The 25,215-nt window shown below is 38.9% G+C and overlaps 1 protein-coding gene and 1 long non-coding RNA gene across 2 annotated transcripts in view; one reads left to right on the plus strand and one right to left on the minus strand.

Moving 5' to 3' along the window:
* The window catches only part of LOC131995517 (uncharacterized), a 289,133-nt gene that overhangs the window by 119,982 nt on the left and 143,936 nt on the right, over positions 1-25,215 (plus strand). The window lies entirely within an intron of this gene.
* The window catches only part of LOC106092493 (transmembrane channel-like protein), a 165,198-nt gene that overhangs the window by 36,156 nt on the left and 103,827 nt on the right, over positions 1-25,215 (minus strand). Inside the window, exons 7-14 of the mRNA XM_059364169.1 lie at positions 23,001-23,189; positions 22,813-22,943; positions 22,633-22,743; positions 6,381-6,475; positions 6,132-6,228; positions 5,830-5,922; positions 1,961-2,116; positions 116-1,892 (exon numbers count right to left, since the gene is read on the minus strand). Coding sequence (XP_059220152.1) covers positions 116-1,892; positions 1,961-2,116; positions 5,830-5,922; positions 6,132-6,228; positions 6,381-6,475; positions 22,633-22,743; positions 22,813-22,943; positions 23,001-23,189 — 2,649 coding nt within the window. The remainder of the gene's footprint in view (positions 1-115; positions 1,893-1,960; positions 2,117-5,829; positions 5,923-6,131; positions 6,229-6,380; positions 6,476-22,632; positions 22,744-22,812; positions 22,944-23,000; positions 23,190-25,215) is intronic.

The raw sequence follows: 25,215 nt of genomic DNA on the forward strand, positions 1-25,215 counted from the left end.
AAAATTTTAAGAACATTTTTGGTTGATTCTTTCCCCTAAAATATGCCCTAAAGTTTCATTTTTTTTTGCTAATTATTTTTTATGCAAAACAGATACTAATAGATAGTTTACTCACCCCATCCAGAACCACCACTTTGGCCAATTCCTGGCCGAGAGAGGTTTCCCAACACATGGTTGTAAGGCCCACTTCGATATCATTCAGTTCTTTCATAATGGCTGTATAGTTACTCTCAAATTCCTGGGTCATTGTTAACTTTCTTCTTCTGCCGGCAGGAAATTTGGACGAATGATGCTGGTTTGGGTTCATCGATGAAGGTTCCTGTGTGCAAATCAGTTCAAAACAATAGTGAAAGGTCCCCTCTTCAAAGTCATTTAAATTGTAAATGGCTGTATGTCCCATATCCTCGCCATCTCTGCTGAGATAAAATGGTGTTGCTGTTTCACCATCGAATAGCAGACGATCACCTGCCGAGGGTGCCATTGTTGTGGGCACAGGACTTTCGGTGCTGGTTGAGGTGGTAAAAAAATCAAATAATTTATCCAATAGAACATTTTGTTCCCAAACGAATTCTTTATCGGTGGTTGCTTCGGTGGTGGCATCAGTTGTGGTGCTGTAATCAGTGGTGGTGGAATCTGTGGTGGTGGAATCTGTGGTGGTGGTGGAATCTGTGGTGGTGGTGGAATCCGTGGTGGTGGAATCTGTGGTAGTGATAATTTCAGTTGTAGTGGTATCCATTGTGGTGCCAAGGGTTGTTAAATTGTCCCCTAGAGTTGTAGTGTTCAGGGGTATAGTTATGGAAGCAGATTCGCTTCCCCTTGGGGTTGTAGTTAGGCCAGCAATGAAGCTGGAAGTTGTTGCTATGTTCTCTCCAGTTGCTATACCACCTGAAGTTGTGGCACCACTTTCCACATCTCTTCTGCTATATTTTGATCTTAGTACTTGAGGCGGAGCTTTTGCTCGCTTGACACGCCCAATTTTTGGTTTGCCTTTAGATTTTCTGGGCGACTTTACCTGGGTATTGGGTTCTGAAGTAGTGTCATAATCCCCCTTGGTAGGCAGAGTGGTAATGGCTACATGATTTTTCTTTTTTCTTTTGTTTGTCTTCAAAGCCCTTTTCCTCTTATCCACAGGACTGCCGGAGGAATTTTCACTATCCACCAATTGATCCTCCACCGACATACCTGCAAAATAATCGTAATATTCAAAGGCATCATTTCCAGGATTTTCTGTAGTTGAGCTGGAAGCAGAAGGTGTCGTTGTATCCTCTGTGCTTGTTGCTGTTGTTGTTATGGATGCCGTGGTCAATGGGCTTGTAGTCCACAAATTCCTATTAGTCGGACTTGAGGGCCATGTAATTTTGGTGGTCCTAGTTTCCTCTGTTGTCGTTGCAGGTGGCAAAGTGGTCCAAACGTTTGTACTCCATGGTGTTTCTGTGGCCATGGCTGGGCTTTCGCTTGTCCCTAATGTGGTAGACATCATGGTGGTAGTTGTTGTCATTGGCAATTGTGGGGGTGGCATCATGGTGCTGGTAGTAGAGAGATTTAATAACATCATTGTTGTGGCAGCCGTTGCTGCCGTTGTCGCTGCAAATCCCCTACCAATGGGAAATTGCTTAGAGCACAGCCTTGTCACATTGCGGCAACTAATTTTTATCACTGCTGCTACGGTTGTGGCTATAGCCGCCTCTGTTGTTGTGGCCTGAACTTGCGTCGTGTTCATGCTGCCCATGGTTTTCTTGTAATTATCCCAATGTTGATGCAAAAGCGCAAGTTCGGCAGTCATTGAGTCATTACGCAATTTTAATTCGATCAGTGGTCTTTCCTTTTTATCGATTTTATAAATGAAAGAAAACATGAGCGAATACAGGGTCAACAAATTCAAAATCATAATTCTGGAAAATGGAAAAAAGAGAGTAGAGTCGTCAGTGGCTTACTCAACCAGTGTCAAGTGGCAAGCTACCTGGCCAATTGCAAGCGTAGTTGTTGGCGCGGATGCCAGTTCTCGAAAAGACCCAAGGCTTCGAATATCATGGGCAATATAAAGGACAGCAAATTCATGGTGACGTTAACAGCGTTTTTACTCAGCCAATCATCCTTTTTGGCCAGTTCTTCGGATCTGTAATGAGAAGTGAGAAAAGAGAAAATCAATATTGAAATGAAATGAAATTTTGTCTTAGAAAAAATTTTATTGAAAGTTTGTCTCTAAAGAAAATTGCATAGAAATTTTGTCTTAAGAGAAAACTGCATTGAAATTTCACTGAAATTTTGCCTTTAGAGAAAATTTCACTCAAATTTTGTCTTTAGAGAACATTTGACTGAAATTTTGTCTTTGGAGAAAATTTCACTGAAATTTTGTCTTTAGAGAAAATTTCACTGAAATTTTGTCTTTAGAGAAAATTTCACTGAAATTTTGTCTTTAGAGAAAATTTCACTGAAATTTTGTCTTTAGAGAAAATTTCACTGAAATTTTGTCTTTAGAGAAAATTTCACTGAAATTTTGTCTTTAGAGAAAATTTCACTGAAATTTTGTCTTTAGAGAAAATTTCACTGAAATTTTTTCTTTAGAGAAAATTTCACTGAAATTTTGTCTTTGGAGAAAATTTCACTGAAATTTTGTCTTTGGAGAAAATTTCACTGAAATTTTGTCTTTAGAGAAAATTTCACTGAAATTTTGTCTTTAGAGAAAATTTCACTGAAATTTTGTCTTTAGAGAAAATTTCACTGAAATTTTATCTTTAGAGAAAATTTCACTGAAATTTTGTTTTTAGAGAAAATTTCACTGAAATTTTGTCTTTAGAGAAAATTTCACTGAAATTTTGTCTTTAGAGAAAATTTCACTGAAATTTTGTCTTTAGAGAAAATTTCACTGAAATTTTGTCTTTAGAGAAAATTTCACTGAAATTTTGTCTTTAGAGAAAATTTCACTGAAATTTTGTCTTTAGAGAAAATGTCACTAAAATTTTGTCTTTAGAGAAAATTTCACTGAAATTTTGGTTTACATGGTTTGATAACCTGATGTAGCTGTTATATCAATTGATCTCTCAATTTGATACTCTGAGCTACTGGAGGGCGCAATTTTTACTTAATTTGCCTGAAATTTTGCAGCATACTTTTCATTTGATATCCATACTGTCCTTATCGGTTCACTTGTGATTTTGGGCGGTGTTTTTGGGGTAACGGTGAAGGTTCCGCCCCCTTCCGTTATCAATAAATTATAAAGCATGTTCCTACTTCCTAACCATAGTCATAATCTACTCCCGAATACCTTTCATTTGAGTCCCATATTGTCAAGATCGTCCAAAAAACCTATTTTGGGGGGTTTGGGGGTTGGAGCGGCCTCCCAGTTATTTGGACTCAACTTTTATTGTGAAAGTCGCACTCTACTCTTAAATACCTTCCATTTAAATCCCATATTGTCCCGAATGGCCCACTTTTTTTTTGGGTAGTACTTTTGGGGTAAGGGGGAGGGTCCGCCCCCCGTCCGATATCAAAAAATTATATAGCCTTTGTTTCCTTCCAGACCAGACCTACACAATCTGTGAAAATTTCAAGGAAATCCCTTCAGCCGTTTTTGAGTCTTTTTAGTGCACGCTGGTTAAGTTCTTGAACGGGCCAACTCGGAACCAACCCAAAAAGTAATTGCGGATTTTTCATATAGTCGGCGTTGACAAATTTTTCACAGCTTGTGACTCTGTAATTGCATTCTTTCTTCTGTCAGTTATAGCTGTTACTTTTAGCTTGCTTTAGAAAAAAAGTGTAAAAAAAGTATATTTGATTAAAGTTCATTCAAAGTTTTATTAAAATGCATTTACTTTCATTTAAAAAATCCGTAATTACTTTTTGGGCAACCCAATATATAGACCGATTTTTCGATAAAGGGTCTAATGCCCATAAAAACTTTATTTTTCATTCGATTTTGCTGAAATTTGCAATAGTGAGTTATTTAAAGCCTCCCGACAACTGACCAACCAAATATGGTTCAGATCGGACTATATTTAGATATAGCTACCATATAGACCGATCTCCCGATAAAGTGTCTGAAGACCATAAAAGCTTTATTTATTACCCGATTTCGCTGAAATTTGCAACAGTGAGTTATTTTAAGCCTCCCGACATCTGACCTAAGTATGGATTAGATCGGTCCATATTTAGATATAGCTGCCATATAGACCGATCTCCCGATAAGGGGTCTGAAGGACTTAAAAGCTTTATTTCTTGTCCGATTTTGCTGAAATTTGGAATAGTGCGCAGTTTTAAGCCACTCAACATCCGACCTAAGTATGGATTAGATCGGTCCATATTTAGATATAGCTGCCATATAGACCGATCTCCCGATAAGGGGTCTGAAGGACTTAAAAGCCTCATTTTTTATCCGATTTCGCTGAAATTTGGAACAGTGCGCAGTTTTATGCCTATCAACATCCGACTCAAATATGGTACAGATCGGACTATATTTAGCTATAGCTGCCATATAGACCGATCTCCAGATAAAGGGTCTAAAGCGCATAAAAGCTTTATTTTTTAACCGATTTCGCTGAAATTTGAAACAGTGAGTAATTTTACGCCTTCCAACATAGGACCCAAATATGGTTCACATCGGCTTATATTTAGATATAGCTGCCATATAGACCGATCTCCAGATAAAGGGTCTGAAGCGCATAAAAGCCTTATTTTTAACCGATTTCGCTGAAATTTTAAACAGTGGGTAGTTTTAGGTCTCCTGACGTCCGTTCCAAATATGGTTTGTATCGGACAATATTTAGATATAGCTTCCATACAGAGCGATCTGCCGATAAGGGGTTTGAAGCCCATAAAAGCTGTATTTTTTATCCGATTTCGCTGAAATTTGAAATACAAAATTCAACAGTGACTTATATTTATTAGACCACTCAATGTCAGTGCTGAATTTGGGTGCATTAGTTATAAAGGGTGATTTTTTTGAGGTTAGGATTTTCATGCATTAGTATTTGACAGATCACGTGGGATTTCAGACATGGTGTCAAAGAGAAAGATGCTCAGTATGTTTTGACATTTCATCATGAATAGACTTACTAACGAGCAACGCTTGCAAATCATTTTCAGTGAATGGGTCCTAGAAAAGTTGGCAGAAAATCCGCTTTTTTATCGACAAATTTTGTTCAGCGATGAGGCTCATTTCTGGTTGAATGGCTACGTAAATAAGCAAAATTGCCGCATTTGGAGTGAAGAGCAACCAGAAGCCGTTCAAGAACTGCCCATGCATCCCGAAAAATGCACTGTTTGGTGTGGTTTGTACGCTGGTGGAATCATTGGACCGTATTTTTTCAAAGATGCTGTTGGACGCAACGTTACGGTGAATGAACACATTTCGAACCGAACACTGATTTTGGTAATAAAATTCAATGATTTGCAAGCGTTGCTCGTTAGTAAGTCTATTCATGATGAAATGTCAAAGCATACTGAGCATCTTTCTCTTTGACACCATGTCTGAAATCCCACGTGATCTGTCAAATACTAATGCATGAAAATCCTAACCTCAAAAAAATCACCCTTTACAATTGTGGCGAAAGGGGGTTTACTTATACACCCGAGGTGTCTTTTTACTTGTTAAAGACTGTAGCGTGATTACAACTGACTTACACAGGGAGGCACAGATGGGCAGACTTGCGGACATTGTTAAAATTTTACGACGATCAGAAATATATAGGGTGGAAAATGGATATTTCGATGTGTTGCAAGCGGAATGACTAAATGAATATACCCCCTATCCTCTGGTGGTTTGTATAAAAAATTTGTTATTGATTTAACAACTCTGTTGAAGTTTCAAATATGGTAACTTTGTTTACTTACTGATTAACCAAGTACACCACCACAGTTCCTGATGCGGCCAGTAAAGCAATTATTAAAATATTCACTACAATGCGTTGTAATATTATTCGCCAGCTGCAAATATAAACCATAATACAGTTTTCAATGAAAAAACCAACCAAAAAAGAGAAAGAATGAAAAAATTGAAAACTCAATAAAATATCATAATTTCTAGTTGACCTATTTGGTTGTTATCAAACTAATAAAAATTATGTCAAAAGAAAAAAATGGAAAGTCAAAAATTTTTTTTCTTTTTTGCTCTAGTAATCATAGTGATAACTCACTTCCTTGTGTCCTTTTTCTTTTCGGCTTCCTCGAGTAAAGCTTCTTTGAAACCAACTACCACGGAGGCGATTCTATTGTGAGCAGTTTCCGCATGACCTGGCAGAGAGTATTGTGAAGGATAACAGTAGGATATTAGAAAGTTGCATTGTTTTCAGTAAAGCAGTCGGCCTTCTTTCTTTCACACAAACATACACACACCCACACTCACACACACACCCACACATTGATGTTCGTTTACAAATACATACCAATCATAAAATCCCAGCCGGTGAAAAGTTTCCATGAAAATGTGCACTCATCGTCTTTGGATGAAAGCTTGGAATTTCTTGAATTCTCAGCCATCCTATGGTGATGATAATTCCCAGATTATCACAATGATGATGAAGAAGAGAAGAAAATATCACTTTATTTAACTAAAAACTTCTTGGGCTAAGAATAATTGAATTAAAGTTGTGCTCAAGATTTCTCAAAATAATGCATAAAGAAAGAGGTTTTGGGTACAATTATTTAGAGAAGTAAGCAAGAGGGCTAAGGTTACACTAAGAAAAATAGTTTGGGGGAAGAAATTGATGGATAACGAATTTTAAACAATTTTTCATTTAATGAAATGCTTAAAAATCCAACTCATATTGAATTTTAACTACTTGTTCAAGACCGTCGCATACGATTCACTTTCTGTGGAGCCAATTTCTCCATACATTTTCGTAAATCACAAACCATGGAATAAATGCAGGACGCATAAGGAATACCATTCAATATGTCAAAGCTCCATTAGGCCGGAGGTTAAGAATCAAACTCTAGATGCTCTACAACTCTAAAATGCTAAGCAATTATTTATCGCTTGGTATCAGCAAGCTGCATACCATTCCGCCTGCTTTAACATTTTTGTCATCTTCCTTAATTAACACTTGTTATCATTTCGCTGCTCCTACCAACATTTTGTTGACTGTATTCCGTCTGCTAGATAAACTATTGCCTTTGTTAAATGAATTTCTTTAATTGAATTCATTTCCAATGAATTTTCCCTTGGCAGTTTGCGAAGCACGTACCTGAATGGGTTTTATTCTTTTCGCAGTATTATCTTAGATTTCAGCTTTTATGCTTGCTTGATTTGTTCCTACAGCAGCATTAATTGCCGAGGAAAATGAACATTTCGTAGAATTGTCAATTAGATGTGTCAACTAATTGAATTACAACTTGAAGTGACATGTTGACCAGTGCGACATCTCTCACTGCCCTCTAGTGTGGGCAATGTGTTGCTCCTTCCTCTAACTTTGACTAATTAAACTCAGATAAATTCACAGCCCTCCCCAAGTGAGTTGTTTGAGAAAAGTGTTGACATTTGTAGTGAATTTTAAATCGCCAGAGACTTGTGAAACTAATCATCAAGTTTTTAATGTTGGATGTCTTTATCCAGCTGAAATCAATGGGCTTTGGTTTTGCTTCTAAAGGGTGATTTTTTTGAGGTTAGGATTTTCATGCATTAGTATTTGACAGATCACGTGAGATTTCAGACATGGTGTCAAAGAGAAAGATGCTCAGTATGCTTTGACATTTCATCATGAATAGACTTACTAACGAGCAACGCTTGCAAATCATTTTCAGTGAATGGGCCCTAGAAAAGTTGGCAGAAAATCCGCTTTTTTATCGACAAATTTTGTTCAGGGATGAGGCTCTTTTCTGGTTGAATGGCTACGTAAATAAGGAAAATTGCCGCATTTGGAGTGAAGAGCAACCAGAAGCCGTTCAAGAACTGCCCATGCATCCCGAAAAATGCACTGTTTGGTGTGGTTTGTACGCTGGTGGAATCATTGGACCGTATTTTTTCAAAGATGCTGTTGGACGCAACGTTACGGTGAATGAACACATTTCGAACCGAACACTGATTTTGGTAATAAAATTCAATGATTTGCAAGCGTTGCTCGTTAGTAGTCTATTCATGATGAAATGTCAAAGCATACTGAGCATCTTTCTCTTTGACACCATGTCTGAAATCCCACGTGATCTGTCAAATACTAATGCATGAAAATCCTAACCTCAAAAAAATCACCCTTTATGTAGAATAGAAAGCAAAATAAAACAAGTAAAAACGTGGCAAGTTCAACCGGGCCGAATCTTGGATACCCTCCAACTCGGGTATATATGTAAACCACTTTTTGTCATAATCCGGTAAGAAAAATGCATAATTTATGGCCCATAACAGCTATATCGAAATGTGGTCCGATATGGACAAGTCATTGTTCAATTTTGTAGAACAAAATATTGATCTTCTTGGTAGCTATATCCAAATATAGACCGATCTGGAACATATACGACACGGATGTCGAAACGCCTAACATAAGTCACTGGGTCAAATTTCACCGACATCGTATTATAAATGCGTATTTTATGGGGCCAAGACTTTAAATCGAGAGATTGGTCTATATGGCAGCTACACTAAAATTTGAACCGATTTCTGCCAAATTGAAGAGGGATTTCGAAGGGCCTAACAAAACTCACTGTCCCAAATTTCGGCGAAATAGGACAATAAATGTGCCTTTTATGGACCCAAAAAGCTTAAATAGAGAGATCGTTCTATATGGCAGCTAAATCCAAATCTGGACCGATCTAGGCCAAATTGCCGAAAGCTATCTAAAGGCCTAATTCAACTCACAGTCCCAAATTTCGGAGAAATCGGATGATAAATTCGCCTTTTATGGGGCCAAGACTTTAAATCGAGAAATCGGTCTATTTGGCAGCTATGTCCAAATCTGAACCGATTTGGGCCAAACTGAATACAAGATCTCAAAGACCCCAACACAACTCACTGCCCCAAATTTTGGCGACATCGAACAATAAATGCGCCTTTTATGGGCTCAGGACCTTAAATAGAGAGATAGGTCTATATGGCAGTTATATCCAAATCTAGACCGATCGGAGCCAAATTAAAGGAGGATGTCAAGGGTCCTAACGCAATTCACATTTCCAAATTTTGGCGAAATCAGACAATAAAAACGTCTTTTATATATATAGAAGCTGAACCGGGCCCGCTGCACTGCGCCTTCTTTTACTTTATATGGAGCAAAATTTTCCTTTGAATATTTATTTTCGACAATTTTTATTGAAATACCATGCTATGGTATTTCGCTTGACTACCAGTTTAACAATATTAGTGCCTTAATCTGAATCCCATATGATCTCTATTGGTCTACTAATTTAAGTTTGAATGTAAGGTGTACTCCATTCTTAAGATACTTTATTTCAGTCCGATATTCTCATGATGTCTGATTTAGGGGTGTTTTCGAGGGTGAGGTGGTCCCCCAGATTCTTGGTCCTGATAAAATATCAGCATCGTGCTCTTCTCTCAAATACCATTTATTTAAACCCCATATTGCCATTGGTTTAAGGGGAGTTTACAAGATGAGGCGTTCCCCAAGCACAAGACCCAAATTGTCTTGGTAAGCAAATACGTCCTATTTGTGGGTTGTTACGATGTTGGGACGTCCCCTAGACAGTTGGTAAACGAAAATTGATATCAGTTTCAGGGTCTACTTCCAAATACCTGTCATTTCAGCCCTATTTTTCCATAGTCGGCAAACACGACCGGTTTGGAGGGTGTTTTGGGGGATGGGGCAGTCACTCAATGACTTGGCTTTGAAAATATATATCAGATTCGTGTTCTATTTGGGTGGTGTTGTGGGGGTGGGGTGGCCCCATGGACACCTTTCCTGAATATTGATATCAGGTTCTTGCTTTACTTCCAAAGACCTTTCATTTGAGCCCCATATTGCTATGGTCGTAAATATGTCCTTCTAGGTGGATGTTTTTGAGGAGGAGAGGCCCCCAAACACTTGGTCCCACATCTGGATATCCGATTCGTATACTACACTCAAATACCTTTTATTTGAGCCCCATATTGCCATGGTCAGTAAAAAAGTACGATTTAGGGGGTGTTTTGGGGAAGGAGAGGACCTCCAGAAACTTGGTCTCACATTTTCGATATCAGATTCCAATTCTTCTCGCAAATACCTTTCATTTGAGTCCCATATTGCCATGGTCGGTAAATATGTCCGATTTAAGGATGTTTTGGGTGTTGGGGTGGTCCCCCTAACACTTGGTCCGACAATTGCATATCAGATACGTTTTCCTATCCTAAATACCTTTCATTTGAGTCCCATATTGTCGTGATTGGTCTAAATATATTTTTGGTAGCTTTTGAAGGTGGGGCGGCCCCCTAGGTACCCCATCCAAAATCACTACTACTATACTAGTATAGACGGCACACACTACTATAAGACGGCACACAAAATTTCGCTTAAATCGCAAGAATCATCTCCGAGATTTAGCGTTTTTGAAAGTTAGGGTAAGGGGCAGGGTCCGCACGCTAACTACCGAAGGAGTAAAGCTAGCCGCTTGAGATTTTGCACAAATACTTCTTATTAGTGTAGGTCGGTTGGTACTGTAAATGGGCCATATCGGTCTATGTTTTGATATAGCTGCCATATAAACCGATCTTGGGTCTTGACTTCTTGAGCCTCTAGAGTGCGCAATTCTTATCCGATTGGAATGAAATTTTGCACGACGTGTTTTGTAATGATATCCAACAATTATGCCAAGTATGGTCCAAATCGGTCTATAACCTGATATAGCTGCCATATAAACCGGTCTTGGGTCTTGACTTCTTGAGCCTCTAGCGTGCGCAATTCTTATCCGATTGGAATGAAATTTTGCACGACGTGTTTTAATATCACTTCCAACAACTGTGCGAAGTATGGTCCAAATCGGTACATAACCGGATATAGCTGTCATATAAACCGATCATGGGTCTTGACTTTTTGATTCTTATCCGATTTGACGGAAATTTTGCACATAGTTTTTTCATATCACTTCCAACAACTGTGCGAAGTATGGTTCAAATGGGTCCATAACCTGATATAGCTGCCATATAAACCGATCTGGGATCTTGAATTCTTGAGCCTCTAGAGAGCCCAATTCTCATCCGATTTGGCACAGATTTTGTACAACGGCTTCTCCTAAGGCCTTCAACATACGTGTGCAATATGGTCTGAATCGATCTATAGCTTGACACAGCTCCCATATGAACCGATCTCCCGATTTTGCTTCTTGAGCCCGGAATCGGACTAAAACTTGATATAGCTCCTCCTCCTCCTCTGCCCATATTCAATATTCTTTGTTTGCCTAGAAAGAAATACTGCGGACAGGCGCAAAGAACTCGATCCATGGTGGAGGGTATATAAGATTCGGCCCGGCCGAACTTAGCACGCTCTTACTTGTTATATATAAGAAGATTTGAATAATGCTTGGCATGGATGTTGAAAATCATAACGCAAATCATTGTTCCAATTTTCAGCCAAATCGAATGAAAATTGAGGCTTCTAAGGGCTCAGGAAATCAAATCGGGGGATCAGCTTATATGGGGGCTATACCAGATATTATAGACTGATTTGGACCGTAATTGGCACAGTCTGCAAAATTTTAGCCAAATCGAACAAAAATTTCGCCGCTATATCCATATAAATATATTATGGGAGCTATATCCAAATCTAAACCGATATGACTCATTTGCAATTCCCAACGACCTACATTGATAAGAAGTGTCTGTGCAAAATTTCAAGCAGCTAGTTTTGCACTTTCGACCGCCATCGTGATTTCGACGGGCGGGCGGACATTGCTGGATCGACTCAGAATGTCGAGACGATCAAGAATATATTGTATATATACTTAAAGGGGTCTTGGGCCAATATTTCGAGGTGTTATAAACGGAATGACTAGATTGGTATACCTCCATCCTATAGCGGTGGGTATAAAAAGCCGCTTGAAGGTGTAGCGAAACCAACCGGGCCCAATAGTTATAGTTATACATCACAGGTTGAAGATATATAAGATTCGACCTAGCTGTGGTTAACTCATTTTCATCTAAACTTCATCAATATAAGTTTGTTTTTCATTATCGTCTTAATTCTATACCAATTTTTTCCCTAACTTGATTTTCCCCTAAATAATTTATCTTTTCGCCTTCATCACTTTGCGAACATCGATTGGTGTTCGTTTGTCAAATATATGTCATCAACGTAACTTTTTGTATAAAACCACAACTTAACTATTATTTGTTGCCATAAAACATCGATACCAGGGACAAAGTTTTATCGCCCTTCGCTCACACCAAGTCGAAATTGTTACCCAGCCCCCTTTGCCAGCGCCTTTTAATCACTCCCCTGCTTATCATTATCCAAATGGCTTAGGGGTTTCCCTGCGCCACAGAAACATTTTCACATTGCAAACTAACAGACATTTGAACAAGTTCAGAAAAACTGCCAATGAATCTCATTGATGATGTACGTGCTTAGCATAATGGGCATCAATTCGATTTTTGCTGCCATTGCGCTTTATTTTTATCCTTGCAGAGGGCTAATGTGATGCATAGTGTTGTGGAGCAGGAATAACTCCATGGATAACTAGGAGAATCAAATTAACTTCTTGGAAAACATATAAATTGCAATATGGCAATACGGAGAATTAATATGATGTGTGAATAATTGATAACATAGTGCGACTTTTTTGAAGCAAATGGATCACAAATAAGCATTATAGGAGATTTGGAATTAAAGTCAATGGTATTAAAAAGTTAAGTTAAGCGTTAAGTTCGACTGGGCCGAATTATATATATATCGTATAGATCAACAGATAGGAGGCTAACGTGGCACAAAGGTAAGCATGTCCGCCATGATGTGGAACGCCTGGGTTCAAATCCCGGCGTGAACACCAGAAAAAATTTTGATCGGTGGTTGGTTATCCTTTGTAATGCTGGATACATTTATGAGGTACTAGCTGAACCGGAAACCCATATGAGCTTTATTGGTCAACGAATTCGAACGGAGGGTTTAATGTCATTTAAGTTAGGATGTTAGATGTACTCCATTCATAAAAGAATTTATTTGAGCCTGATATTCTCATGGGGATTCTGGGTGTGGGAAGGCCCCCATGGTGGTGGTTGGTAGGTTTTAGGGTCCCGAAAATGGATATGAATTTCATGCTCTACTTCCAAATACCTATCAATTAAGCCCCATATCGGTGAATATGTATATCCGATTTAAGGGTTTTTCATGCGTGGGGTGGTCCCCCAGACACTTGGCCTTGAAAAGAATATCAGCATCGTGCTCTTGTTTCAAATACCATTTATTTAAACCCCATATTGCCATTGATTTAAGTAGAGTATATAGGATGAGGCGTCCCCCAAACACTTGGCCCCAAAATTGCTTATCAAATTAATTTTCCAATCTCAAATACCTTTCATTTGAGCCACATTATGACATGGTCGGCAAATTTTTACCCTTTGGGGGGGTTTTTGGGGAAAGAGCGGTGCCCCAAATACATGGTCCCACATTTGGATATCAGATTCGTATTCTACTCTCAAATACCTTTATTTGAACACCATATTGCGATGGTGAGTAAATAATTGCTGTTTGTGGTCTATTTTGGGAAAGAGGTAGACCCCCAGAAAGTTGGTCCCGAAAGTGGATATCAATTTCATATGAGCCCCACATTGACATAGTGGGTAACTATGCCCGATTTAGCGGTGCTTTGGGGAGGGGGGTGGTCCCCCAAACATTAAGACCTGAAAAAATATCAACTACGTGCTCTATTCCCATGTATACATATATTATTTGATCATTTATCTATATATCATGTTTATTCTGTTCTATTCTATTCTATCTATCTGTTCTGTTCTCTTTATTCTATTCTATTTATCTATATATCATGTATCTATATATCATTTGATCATCATCATTTGAGCCCCATATTGGCATTGGCCTCGAAATAAGATATCAAATTCGTTTTCTTATCTCAAATACCATCCATTTAAGCCCCTTATTGCAAAAGTCAGCAAATATGTCCGGTATGGGGCGCAAAAACTCTCAATGTCGAGCTGCATTCTCTTGAAGACCCAAATTGTCTTGGTGAGCATTTACGTCGTATTTGGGGGTTTGTATGGCGTTGGGACGTCCCCTAGACAGTTGGTCCCGAATGATGATATCAGATTGGTGGTCTACTCCCAAATACCTGTCATTTGAACCCCATATTTCCATAGTCGGCAAACATGACCGGTTTCGGGGATGGGGTGGCCACTCAGTGACTCGGCCTTGAAAATATATATCAGATTCTTGTCCTACTCCAAAATACCTCTTATTTGAGCCCCATATTGCAATGGTCAGCAAATACTTCCTATTTGGGCGGAGTTATGGGGGTGCAGGGGGGGCCCATAGAAACTTTTTCCCGAATATTGATATCATATTAGTACTTAACTCCCAAAGACCTTATAGTTGAGCCCCATATTGATATGGTCGTAAATTTGTCCTTTTTGGGGCACTTTTGGATATCAGATTCGTATTTTACACTCAAATAGCTTTTATTTAAGACCCATATTGCCATGGTCTGTAAATAAGTCATGTTTGGGGAGTGTTATGGGGATGGGGTGGACCCCCAGAAACTTGGTTCTACACTCGTAAATTCCTTTCATTTGAGTCCCATATTGCCATGGTGGTAAATACGTACCATTTAGGGGTATTTTGGGGGTTGGAGTGGTCCGCCAAAACACTTAGTCCGACAATTGGATACCATATACGTTTTCTAATCTTAATTACGTTCCATTTGAGCCCCATATTGCCATGGTGGGTAAATAAGTACCACTTAGGGGTATTTTGGGGGTTGGGGTGGTCCGCCAAATACTTGGTCCGACAATTGGACACCATATTGGTTTTCTAATCTTAACTACCTATCATTTGAGTCCCATATTGTTGTGATTGGTATATATATATATATATATATATATATATATATATATATATATATATATATATATATATATAAATATATATATAAATATATATATAAATATATATATATATATATATATATATATATATATATATATATATATATATATATATTTGGTAGGGGTTAGGGCACCCCCCAGGTATCCTATCCGAAATTTCGATACAAAATTTTTGTTTGTAGGTAACTATAAGAGAGTACACAAAATTTCGCTTAAATCGCACCACCCATCTCTGAGATCTGGCGTTTCTGAAAATTAGGGTAAGGGGGAGGCTCCCCCTTCAGAAATCAAATCGGATCATTATGCGCCATCAGTGAAAATGTCAAGAAAATCGGTTCAGCCGTTTTTGAGTCTATAAGGAACACACAAACAAACCTACAAACAAACACAAATTGATTTTTATACCCACCACCGTAGGATATATTCATTTAGTCTTTCCGTTTGCAACACATCGAAATATTAATTTCCGAACCTACAAAATATATATATTTCGGTTCGTTGTAAAATTCTAAGACGATTATACGTGTCCGTCCGTCCGTCTGTTGTAGTCACTCTAGAGCCTTCAAAACTTCAGATATTAAGCTGAAATTTGGCGCTGATACGTCTTTTTGATGCACGCTGGTTAAGTTCTTGAACGGGCCAAATCGGACCATATTTAGATATAGCTGCTATATAGACCGATTTCTCGATAAAGGGTCTAATGCCCATAAATGCTATATTTTTTATCCGATTTCGCTGAAATTCGAAACAATGAGTAGCTTAAGGCCTCGCGACATCTTACATAAATATGGTTCAGATCGGACTATATTTAGTTATAGCTGCCATATAGACAGATCTCCCGATAAAGGGTCTAATGCCCATAAAAGCTTTGTTTATTGCCCAATTTCGCTGAAATTTGAAACAGTGAGTTATCTTAAGCCACCTGATACCTGACCTTAATATGGTTTAGATCAGACTATATTGGGATATAGCTGCCATAAAGACCGATCTCCCGATAAAGGGTCTGAAACCCATAAAAGCTTTATGTTTTAACCGATTTCACTTAAATTTGAAACAATGAGTAGTTTTAGGCCTCCCAACATTTGATCTAAATATAGGTCAGATCAGACTATATATAGATATAGCTGCCATATATACCAATCTCCCGATAAAGGGTCTGAAGCCCATAAAACCTTTATGTTTTTTACCGATTTCACCTAAATTTGAAACAATGAGTAGTTTTAGGCCTCCCAACATCCGACCCAAATATGGTTTAGATTGGACTATATTTTGATATATCTGCCATATAGACCTATCTGCCGATAAGGGGTCTAAAGCCCATAAAAGCTTTATTTGTTACCCGATTTCGCTGAAATTTGAAACAGTGAATTTTTTTAAGCCACTAGGGATGCCACATATGGAATGAACTCTCGATTTTAAGTCTTGGCCTTATAAAAAGCGCATTTATTAGCCGATTTCGTTGAAATTTGACGCAGTGACTTATGTTAGGCTTGTCGACATCCGTGTCCTTTATGATCGAAATGTTACCTTGCCAAGTTTAGGGCCCTAACAAGAGACAACCGGACAACCAAGAGGACCCTTGAAATTTTGCACATGTTCTTGATAACACCTCAGCTTTAACTCTTTTAAATTTCAAATTTCAAAGTTATATCTGTCCGTTCTCAAATGGCATATAGTTTTATACCCTCCACCATAGGATGGAGGGTATACTAATTTCGTCATTCTGTTTGTAACTACTCGAAATATTCGTCTGAGACCCCATAAAGTATATATATTCATGAACGTCGCTACGTTTTATGTCGATCTAGGCATGTCCGTCCGTCTTCTGTCGAAAGCACGCTAACTTCCGAAGGAGTAAAGCTAGCCGCTTGAAATTTTGCACAAATACTTCTTATTAGTGTAGGTCAGTTAGTACTATAAATGGGCCATATCGGTCCATGTTTTGATATAGCTGCCATATAAACCGATCTAGGGTCTTGACTTCTTGATCCTCTAGAGTGCGCAATTCTTATCCGATCTGAATGAAATTTTGCACGAAGTATTTTGTTGTGATATCCAACAACTGTGACAAGTATGGTTTAAATCGGTTCATAACCTGATATAGCTGTCATATAAACAGATCTGGGGACTTGACTTCTTGAGCTTCTAGAAGGCGCAATTCCTATTCGATTTGGCTGATTTGGTTCAAATCGGTTCATAACCTGATATAGCTGTCATATAAACAGATCTGGGGACTTGACTTCTTGAGCTTCTAGAAGGCGCAATTCCTATTCGATTTGGCTGATTTGGTTCAAATCGGTTCATAACCTGATATAGCTGCCATATAAACCGATCTCAGATCTTGATTTCTTGATCCTCTTGAGGTCGCTATTATTATCCGATTTGCCTTTGTACGACGTATTCTCTCATGACCATTAACGTACGTGTTTATTATGGTCTGAATCGGTCAATAGCCCGATACAGCTCCCATATAAATCGATCTTTCTATTTTACTTCTTGAGCCCACAAAGAGCGCAATTCTTATTCGAATTGGCTGACATTTTACACAGGTCTCCAACATATAATTTAATTGTGGTCCAAACCGGACCATATCTTGATATCGCTCTAATAGCAGAGCAAATCTTTTCTTTTATCCTTTATTTGCCTTAGAAGAGATGCCGGGAAAAGAACTCGACTAATGCAATCCATGGTGGAGGGTATATAAGATTCGGCCCGGCCGAACTTAGAACGCTTTTACTTGTTTTTTATTAGTTTTTTTTTTTCAATTCTATCCCACTGTTGGTCGTCCTAATTTATACACCACGGTGGCCTTCCATTCAGCTACTAACTTCCTGTTTAATCATGTTCTATGTTGTAAATGTATTACCTCTTAACTGTTCTTAATATTCGCCCAATTTGTGTACTACCCTTGCAAACACTGTGCCATGCCACTCATAAAACTGACTTCGTTTGCCGATTGTCATATTGAATGCTTTTGGCTTGGCTTTTGTGCAATCATTTCGTTGGCGAAAGCTGAAAAGGCACTTGACTAAAAATTATTTATTGACGTATTTTCCAATGTTAAAATGTGGATCATTGGTGTGCTGAGTGCTTGCCTGCTTGATGCTGAGTCTGTGAAATGGAGCATAACTTTGCGGAGGCATACAAACGCAATCGAGCCCATCCACCCATCAGCACATAAAAACTGCGGCCTCTTTTCCCAATCAGAGCGTACAATATTTTCAATATATTGGCAGTTACTTATTTCCTTATAAATTAACATAAATATCCTTGTGCTATGACACAGAGGAGTGTAACAGTGGCCCATGGCTGTAGTCCTTGTGCGTGTCCCTCCCCCCCCCCCCCCCCCCCCAAAATCTGTGCTCTAATATCGATGTCGATTTAGCCTGCTTCCGCCACGAACCAGCTGTTGGCAATAGCAGTTTGTGTGCTATAGTCCTCGACCCGCTGGCCCTCTACATAAACTTAAAATATGTTGTAATACATGGATGTTGAGTTTATCGCCGTATTAGAGTGGATGATTTCGTCGTTCTTTCATACAGTTTGACTTGAATGACTATTATTTCCTTCTTTTTTTCCTCTTTATTCCCTAAAGTATGTTTTGTGTAAAGTGAGTGGGAGTGAGGATTATCTTGTGTTTTTTTTTTGCTCTTTGTGCCAGCACAATGCTAATAGGCAGGATATGAGACTAATCCGGTGAAAAGACTAGTAATTTTTGTTTGAGGTATATATTTCATAATTGGAGAGCATATGAAATTTGATAATGGATGAAGACACATAAGTTAGAATCACTTCCTATGTAGCACGAATTCACTGCATCACTGCTCATTATGCATAAGACAAAGACGAAGTTCGTTCAGGCCGAATTTTATATACCCTCCAACATGGATCGCATTTTTCAAGTTTTTTGAATGACTTTTATAACTGTATACGAGGTAGATCTACGGATACAGATGGAACGTACTCGGCACGACTACTCGAAGTCATAAAAAATGCCACGTTTAAAATTTCAACCAAATAATAGCGACCCCAAGAGGCTTAAGAACTCGAGTCGATCGGTTGCTTTTTTATGATAGCAATATAAGTTTATAAAACTATTTGTACGACTATTGGAACCCATAGCTAAATTTTAAGAAGCGCAAGAAGTCAAATCCGAAGATCGATGTATATGGCAGCTGCAAATTGCAAATTTTGCCCATGAACATTCAACTAAGGAACAGGGGTAAACTTCTCTCATATCAATGAGTGCAGTCCGATTCAAGTTAAAGCTCAATGATAAGGGACCCCCTTTTCTTTATAGCCGAGTCCGAACGGCGAGCCGCAGTGCGACACCTCTTTGGAGAGAAGTTTTACATGGCAAGTACCTTACAAATGTCGCCAGCATTAGGAGGGGGAAACCACCGCTGAAAATTTTTTCTGATGATCTCGCGAGGATTCGAACCCAGGCGTTCAGCGTCATAGGCGGACATGCTACCCTCTGCGCTACGGTGGCCTTTGGCAGCTACTTCAGATTATAACCGGTTTCGACCATTCATGGTACGGTTGTTGGAAGTGGTACCGAAACCAAAACAATATGTGCAAAATTTCAGCCTATTCAGATTAGAATCGGGAGATCTGTAAATAGGACAGCTTTATCAGCTTAGGATATAACGCAGAGGTTAGCATGAGCACCTATGACGCTGAACTCCTGGGTTCGAATCCTGGAGAGAACATCAACAAAAGTTTTTAGGTTATCCCCTCCTAATGCTGGCGACATTTGTGGGGAACAATGATATTTGAAAACCAGTAAGGAAAGACAAGAGTCGGGCGGAGCCCTCGCAACATGTAAATATATGTGTATATGAGAGCTATATCTAAATCTGAACCGATTTTATTAAATTTTGCAAATATGTTAAGATCAGTAACAAAACAATCCATGCCTAATTTTGTGCAGATCGGTTGAAAATTGTAATAGGTACGGCCATTTAAGTGCAAGTCGGGCGATACATATATATGGGAGCTATATCTTCATCTGAACCGATTTTGATGAAATCATGCAGATATTTTAAGATCAGTAACAAAATAATCCGTGCCAAATTCTGTGCAGATCGGTTGAAAATGGTTGCTACTTCGGTCGTTTAAGTGCAAATCGGGCAATACATATATGTGGGAGTTATATCTAAATCTGATCCGATTTTGATAAAATTTTGCAGGCATGTAAAGGTCAGCAAGAAAACAATATGCACATACATATACATTTTTTGCAGATCGGTTGAAAATTTACTACGGCGATTAACGTGCAAATCGGGCGATACATATATATGGGAGCTATATCCTAATCTGAACCGATATTGATGAAATCTTGCACATATGTTGAGATCAGTAACAAAACAATCCTTGCCAAATTTTGTGCAAATCGGTTGAAAATTGTTGCTGCTATTGCCATTTAAGTATGGGAGCTATATCTAAATCTGAACCGATTTTGATAAAAATTTGCAGGTATATAAAGATCAGCAAAATAATATGTGCTAAATTTTTTGCAGATCGGTTGAAAATTGTAGTTACTACGGCCATTTAAGTGCAAATCGGTTAATACATATTTGTGGAAGCTATAACTAAATCTGAAACGATTTTTATCAAATCTAATAGCGTCCGTCCTTGGGCCGAAAATACATGGACTCACAAACGGACATGGCTAAATCGAATCAGAAAGTGATTCTGAGTCGATCGGTATACTTATCAACGGGTCTAGCTCTTCTCCTTCTTAACGTTGCAAACAAATGCACAAATTTACAATAGTGGTGGTGTAGGGTATAAAAATTATATGGCAGCCATGTAGAAACTTCACCCTAAAGAGGTGTCGTACTGCGGCACGACGTTCGGTCTCGGCTATAAAAAAATAGACGTTGTATTTTGATGCGTTTAACTATGCTTTCGTCGTCATATAGGCCATGGATCATACGACGCCTATATTCTCCATTAACGCAAACTGGTCCATATATTTTATAAAGGATTTTTTCTCAAACACTCCAAGTAATGCCTCATCTGGCAGGAGGCAAGAGTGGTATTTATGCCCAATTCCTTTCTACTCAATACCATTGAACGTATTGTGGGCACCATGATAAAGAGTAGGACATCCAGCGAACTGGTCAAATACAAATAGCATGCCTATGTCAAAGGAAGGTCGTGGGAGATTGCTCTGCACGAGGTTATGCGTAAAATAGAGGAATCCTTCGATGCCAAAACGTAAACACTGGCGGTACGCATTGACATCGAGGGGGTTTTTAACAATGTGCGGCCCAACACACTGATCCAATCCTTAGACCAGTACCGGGTGGACCTGGTCCTTAGAGACTGGATAAACCATATGCTAAGGAACAGGTGGATAAATTGTGTCTCCCATGGCTTAAATCTAAGGGGAAAGTGGCACAGGGCAGGCCACAGGGACGCATTTTATCGCCACTCCTATGGATGACCACCATAAATGACCTATTACGGATGCTGTCTGAGGAGGGATTTGAACCCGTCTGCAACGCAGATGATGTTATAATGCTTCTAAGGGGTAGGGATCCGGTCCAGCTATGCAGAAGCGCCGGACCCAGAGGTGTCAATGTTAATCCAGAGAAGACTGAAATATGCTTGTTCACGAAGAAGACGAAGGTGGTCGAATTTAACGCACTTCATTTGCTCAATGAAACAATTTCGATATCTGACCAGGAGTGATCTTGGACAGGAAACTGAATTGGAAGTGTCCCATTCAGGAGCGTACTGAGAAGGCTTATAGATCTTGAGCACTATTTAGACTATTAAGGAATGGGCCTTGAATGCAAGGATAGGTTTTGACTGAAATTTTGCATATCGTGTTTTGGTATCACTAACAACAACTGTGTAAATATGATTCAAAACTGTTCATAATCTGGTATAGCTGTCATATAAACCGATCTTAGATCTTGATTTCTTGAACCTCTAGAGGGCGCAATTCTCATCCGATTTGGCTGATATTTTGTACAACGGCTTCTCTCATGACCTTCAACATACGTGTCGAATATGGTCTGAATCGATCAATAGCTTAATACAGCTCCCATATAAACCAATCTCCCGATTTTGCTTCTTGAGCCCCTACAAGGCGCAATTCTTATCCGAATGAACTGAAATATTACACAATGAGTTCTACAATGTTCAGCATTCATTTATGGTCCGAATCGGACTATAACTTGATATAGCTCCAATAGCATAGCAGTTCTTTTTCAATATTCTTTGTTTGCCTAAAAAGAGATACCGCGCATAGAACTCGACAAATGCAATCTATGGTGGAGGGTATATAAAATTCGGCCCGGCCGAACTTAGCACGCTCTTACTTGTTATATATAAGATTCTCTATGGCCAAAATTGCTATAATATTTGCTCTAAACACCATGTCATACATATTTGCCAAATGCAAAATTTCTATGGGATTTTTCCTAAAGCAAATTATTTGGAATTACCCCCGAAGACAAAATATCTATTTTAGCTCTATATACAAAGCTTCAACGATTTTTTTAACAAATTTTTTGTCGCAATTGCCTCAGTCATTTACTTCAAGGATGGTAGAAAGTAATGCCCAACCACCCCTATTCAGTTTAAAATCATGGACAATTCAGCTTTCAGCAGTTTTTCTTTTGCATTTTTTATTGTGTGTTGTTACTTACTTTCTCAGAGTGGCCACAAAACTGTAGATGTACACCACAACGGCTGTTAAAAAATAAGCCAAAGGTAGTAGATAACCATGAGCTGCTGCTCCCGTGGAACTTGAATAATAACTTTAAATAAAAAAAAAAATAATAGCCTATATTTAAAACAATTTCGATTATCTAAATAATTAGACTTACCCATAAAACATGGGTGAATACTTAAGATAACCCTCAAACTCCCATATGGTGAGTAAATTTCCCGCTACCGTATATTCACGATCCGTCATTTTCTTGCGTGGATCAATTTCATCATTTTTGGTGCCAAAATACTGACAAAGAAACAGCCGTTATGATTTTTTTCACAGATGTTTGTAATAATTACTTACCTCGGGCCCAATTACAAACAGCACCAATGGCAGGGCTATCATAACATTCATGTACATCAGCCATCTTAGGAAGGTGAAATAGGATGCAACACCCGATCCAAAGTGCGATTCGATTTCTTTGATGCGCAACTCCCAGGGTATCAGCACGGTTAGGAAACTGTAAATTTCTCGCTTCCAATGTCGCCATTTCTATGGTAGAATTTGTGGTATATATATAAAGAAAATTAAATTTGTTAATGTTATTATTAACAACAATAAGCTGGTAGTGTTTATGGCAGAAATGGTTCCTATTAAAGTTGATTTAATTCATACTAGACCAACCAAGCTTGCTCCGCCGTGCCTTCTTGTTAGTAGGCACTAGCTGGACAGGGCCCACAGCGGAGCGGGCCAGTGGCGGACGCTGAAGTAATATCAGCAGCGTGCTAGAGCACGATTTTGTTTGAGCCCCATAATGTCAAGCATTATGATACCTCACTTGGGATCCTCATTCTTAAAGATCCGCAGGTCCTCCTGTGACCATCCCAATTTTAGGGTAAAAACAATTCTCTACTACCAAATACCTTTTATTTCTGTCCTATTCTATCCTGATCGGGATACCTCAAAAGATCCGCAGGTCCTCCTGTGTCCATCCCAATTTGAGGGTAGAAACATTACTCTACTACCAAAAACATTATATTTCTGTCCTACTCTATCTTGATCGGTATTCACATATGATTTCATATTACTCATAAATTATTTTTAATTCCTTGTTTTTTGAGTAGGATAGGGGGAGGGGGATTGCCCTCTGACACGTCCTTTCATTTGAGTACAATATATTCTCGTTCATCCTACATGACAGTTTGGCGTTGCATTTATTGGGAGGGTCGGTCCCCCCGACGCTAAGAACTAAACGACAATTAATTTGAGTCGTCTATTGTCTACTGTCTTGTGGAACGGTAGGACTTGACCCAGATACTTGAATCTTTATACAAGCATTAGATTCGAAATACACTGGCATAGACCTTTCTATTAATTGAAATATTATTGAACTACACGTCCTACTGAAGGGTATTTAGTGGATGGGCCGGTCCCAGGCCCTGTCCTTATTGTGCATACCAGATTCGTAGTCAACTCCCAAAGTCCTTCAATTCGATACCCATTTTGTGACGTTGGACATTTATGTCCGTCTTTTGGGAGTTTTTGAGGTTGGGGAGGCACCGTAGGCCACCTTGGACCAAATTCCTGTAACAAATTCCAAATATAAAGGGTGATTTTTTTGAGGTTAGGATTTTCATGCATTAGTATTTGACAGATCACGTGGGATTTCAGACATGGTGTCAAAGAGAAAGATGCTCAGTATGCTTTGACATTTCATCATGAATAGACTTACTAACGAGCAACGCTTGCAAATCATTGAATTTTATTACCAAAATCAGTGTTCGGTTCGAAATGTGTTCAAATTTTGACAAATTTTGTTCAGCGATGAGGCTCATTTCTGGTTGAATGGCTACGTAAATAAGCAAAATTGCCGCATTTGGAGTGAAGAGCAACCAGAAGCCGTTCAAGAACTGCCCATGCATCCCGAAAAATGCACTATTTGGTGTGGTTTGTACGCTGGTGGAATCATTGGACCGTATTTTTTCAAAGATGCTGTTGGACGCAACGTTACGGTGAATGAACACATTTCGAACCGAACACTGATTTTGGTAATAAAATTCAATGATTTGCAAGCGTTGCTCGTTAGTAAGTCTATTCATGATGAAATGTCAAAGCATACTGAGCATCTTTCTCTTTGACACCATGTCTGAAATCCCACGTGATCTGTCAAATACTAATGCATGAAAATCCTAACCTCAAAAAAATCACCCTTTATATGGGAGTTATACCTAAAGCTGAACCGATTTCAAGCAAACTGTGGTAGTCGTCGAGGAAAGCGTATTGCAAAATTTTGGCAAGATGGGTCAATAAATGTGCTTGCAGTGGCTCTAGGAGTGAAAATCGGGCGATATATATGTATGAGAGCTATGTACCAAATTGTAAGACAATCAGATGAAAACTGCGACCTGTAGTTTGTACACAAATTAATGGACAGACAGACAGACGGACAGACAGAGAGACGGACGGACAGACGAACGGACAGACAGACAGACGGACAGACAGTTAGACTGACAGAGAGACAGACAGACGGACATAGCTAAATCGAATCAGAAAGTGATTCTGAGTCAATCGGTGTACT

The sequence above is a fragment of the Stomoxys calcitrans genome, chromosome 1 (assembly GCF_963082655.1).
Source record: "Stomoxys calcitrans chromosome 1, idStoCalc2.1, whole genome shotgun sequence".
NCBI lineage: Eukaryota > Metazoa > Arthropoda > Insecta > Diptera > Muscidae > Stomoxys > Stomoxys calcitrans.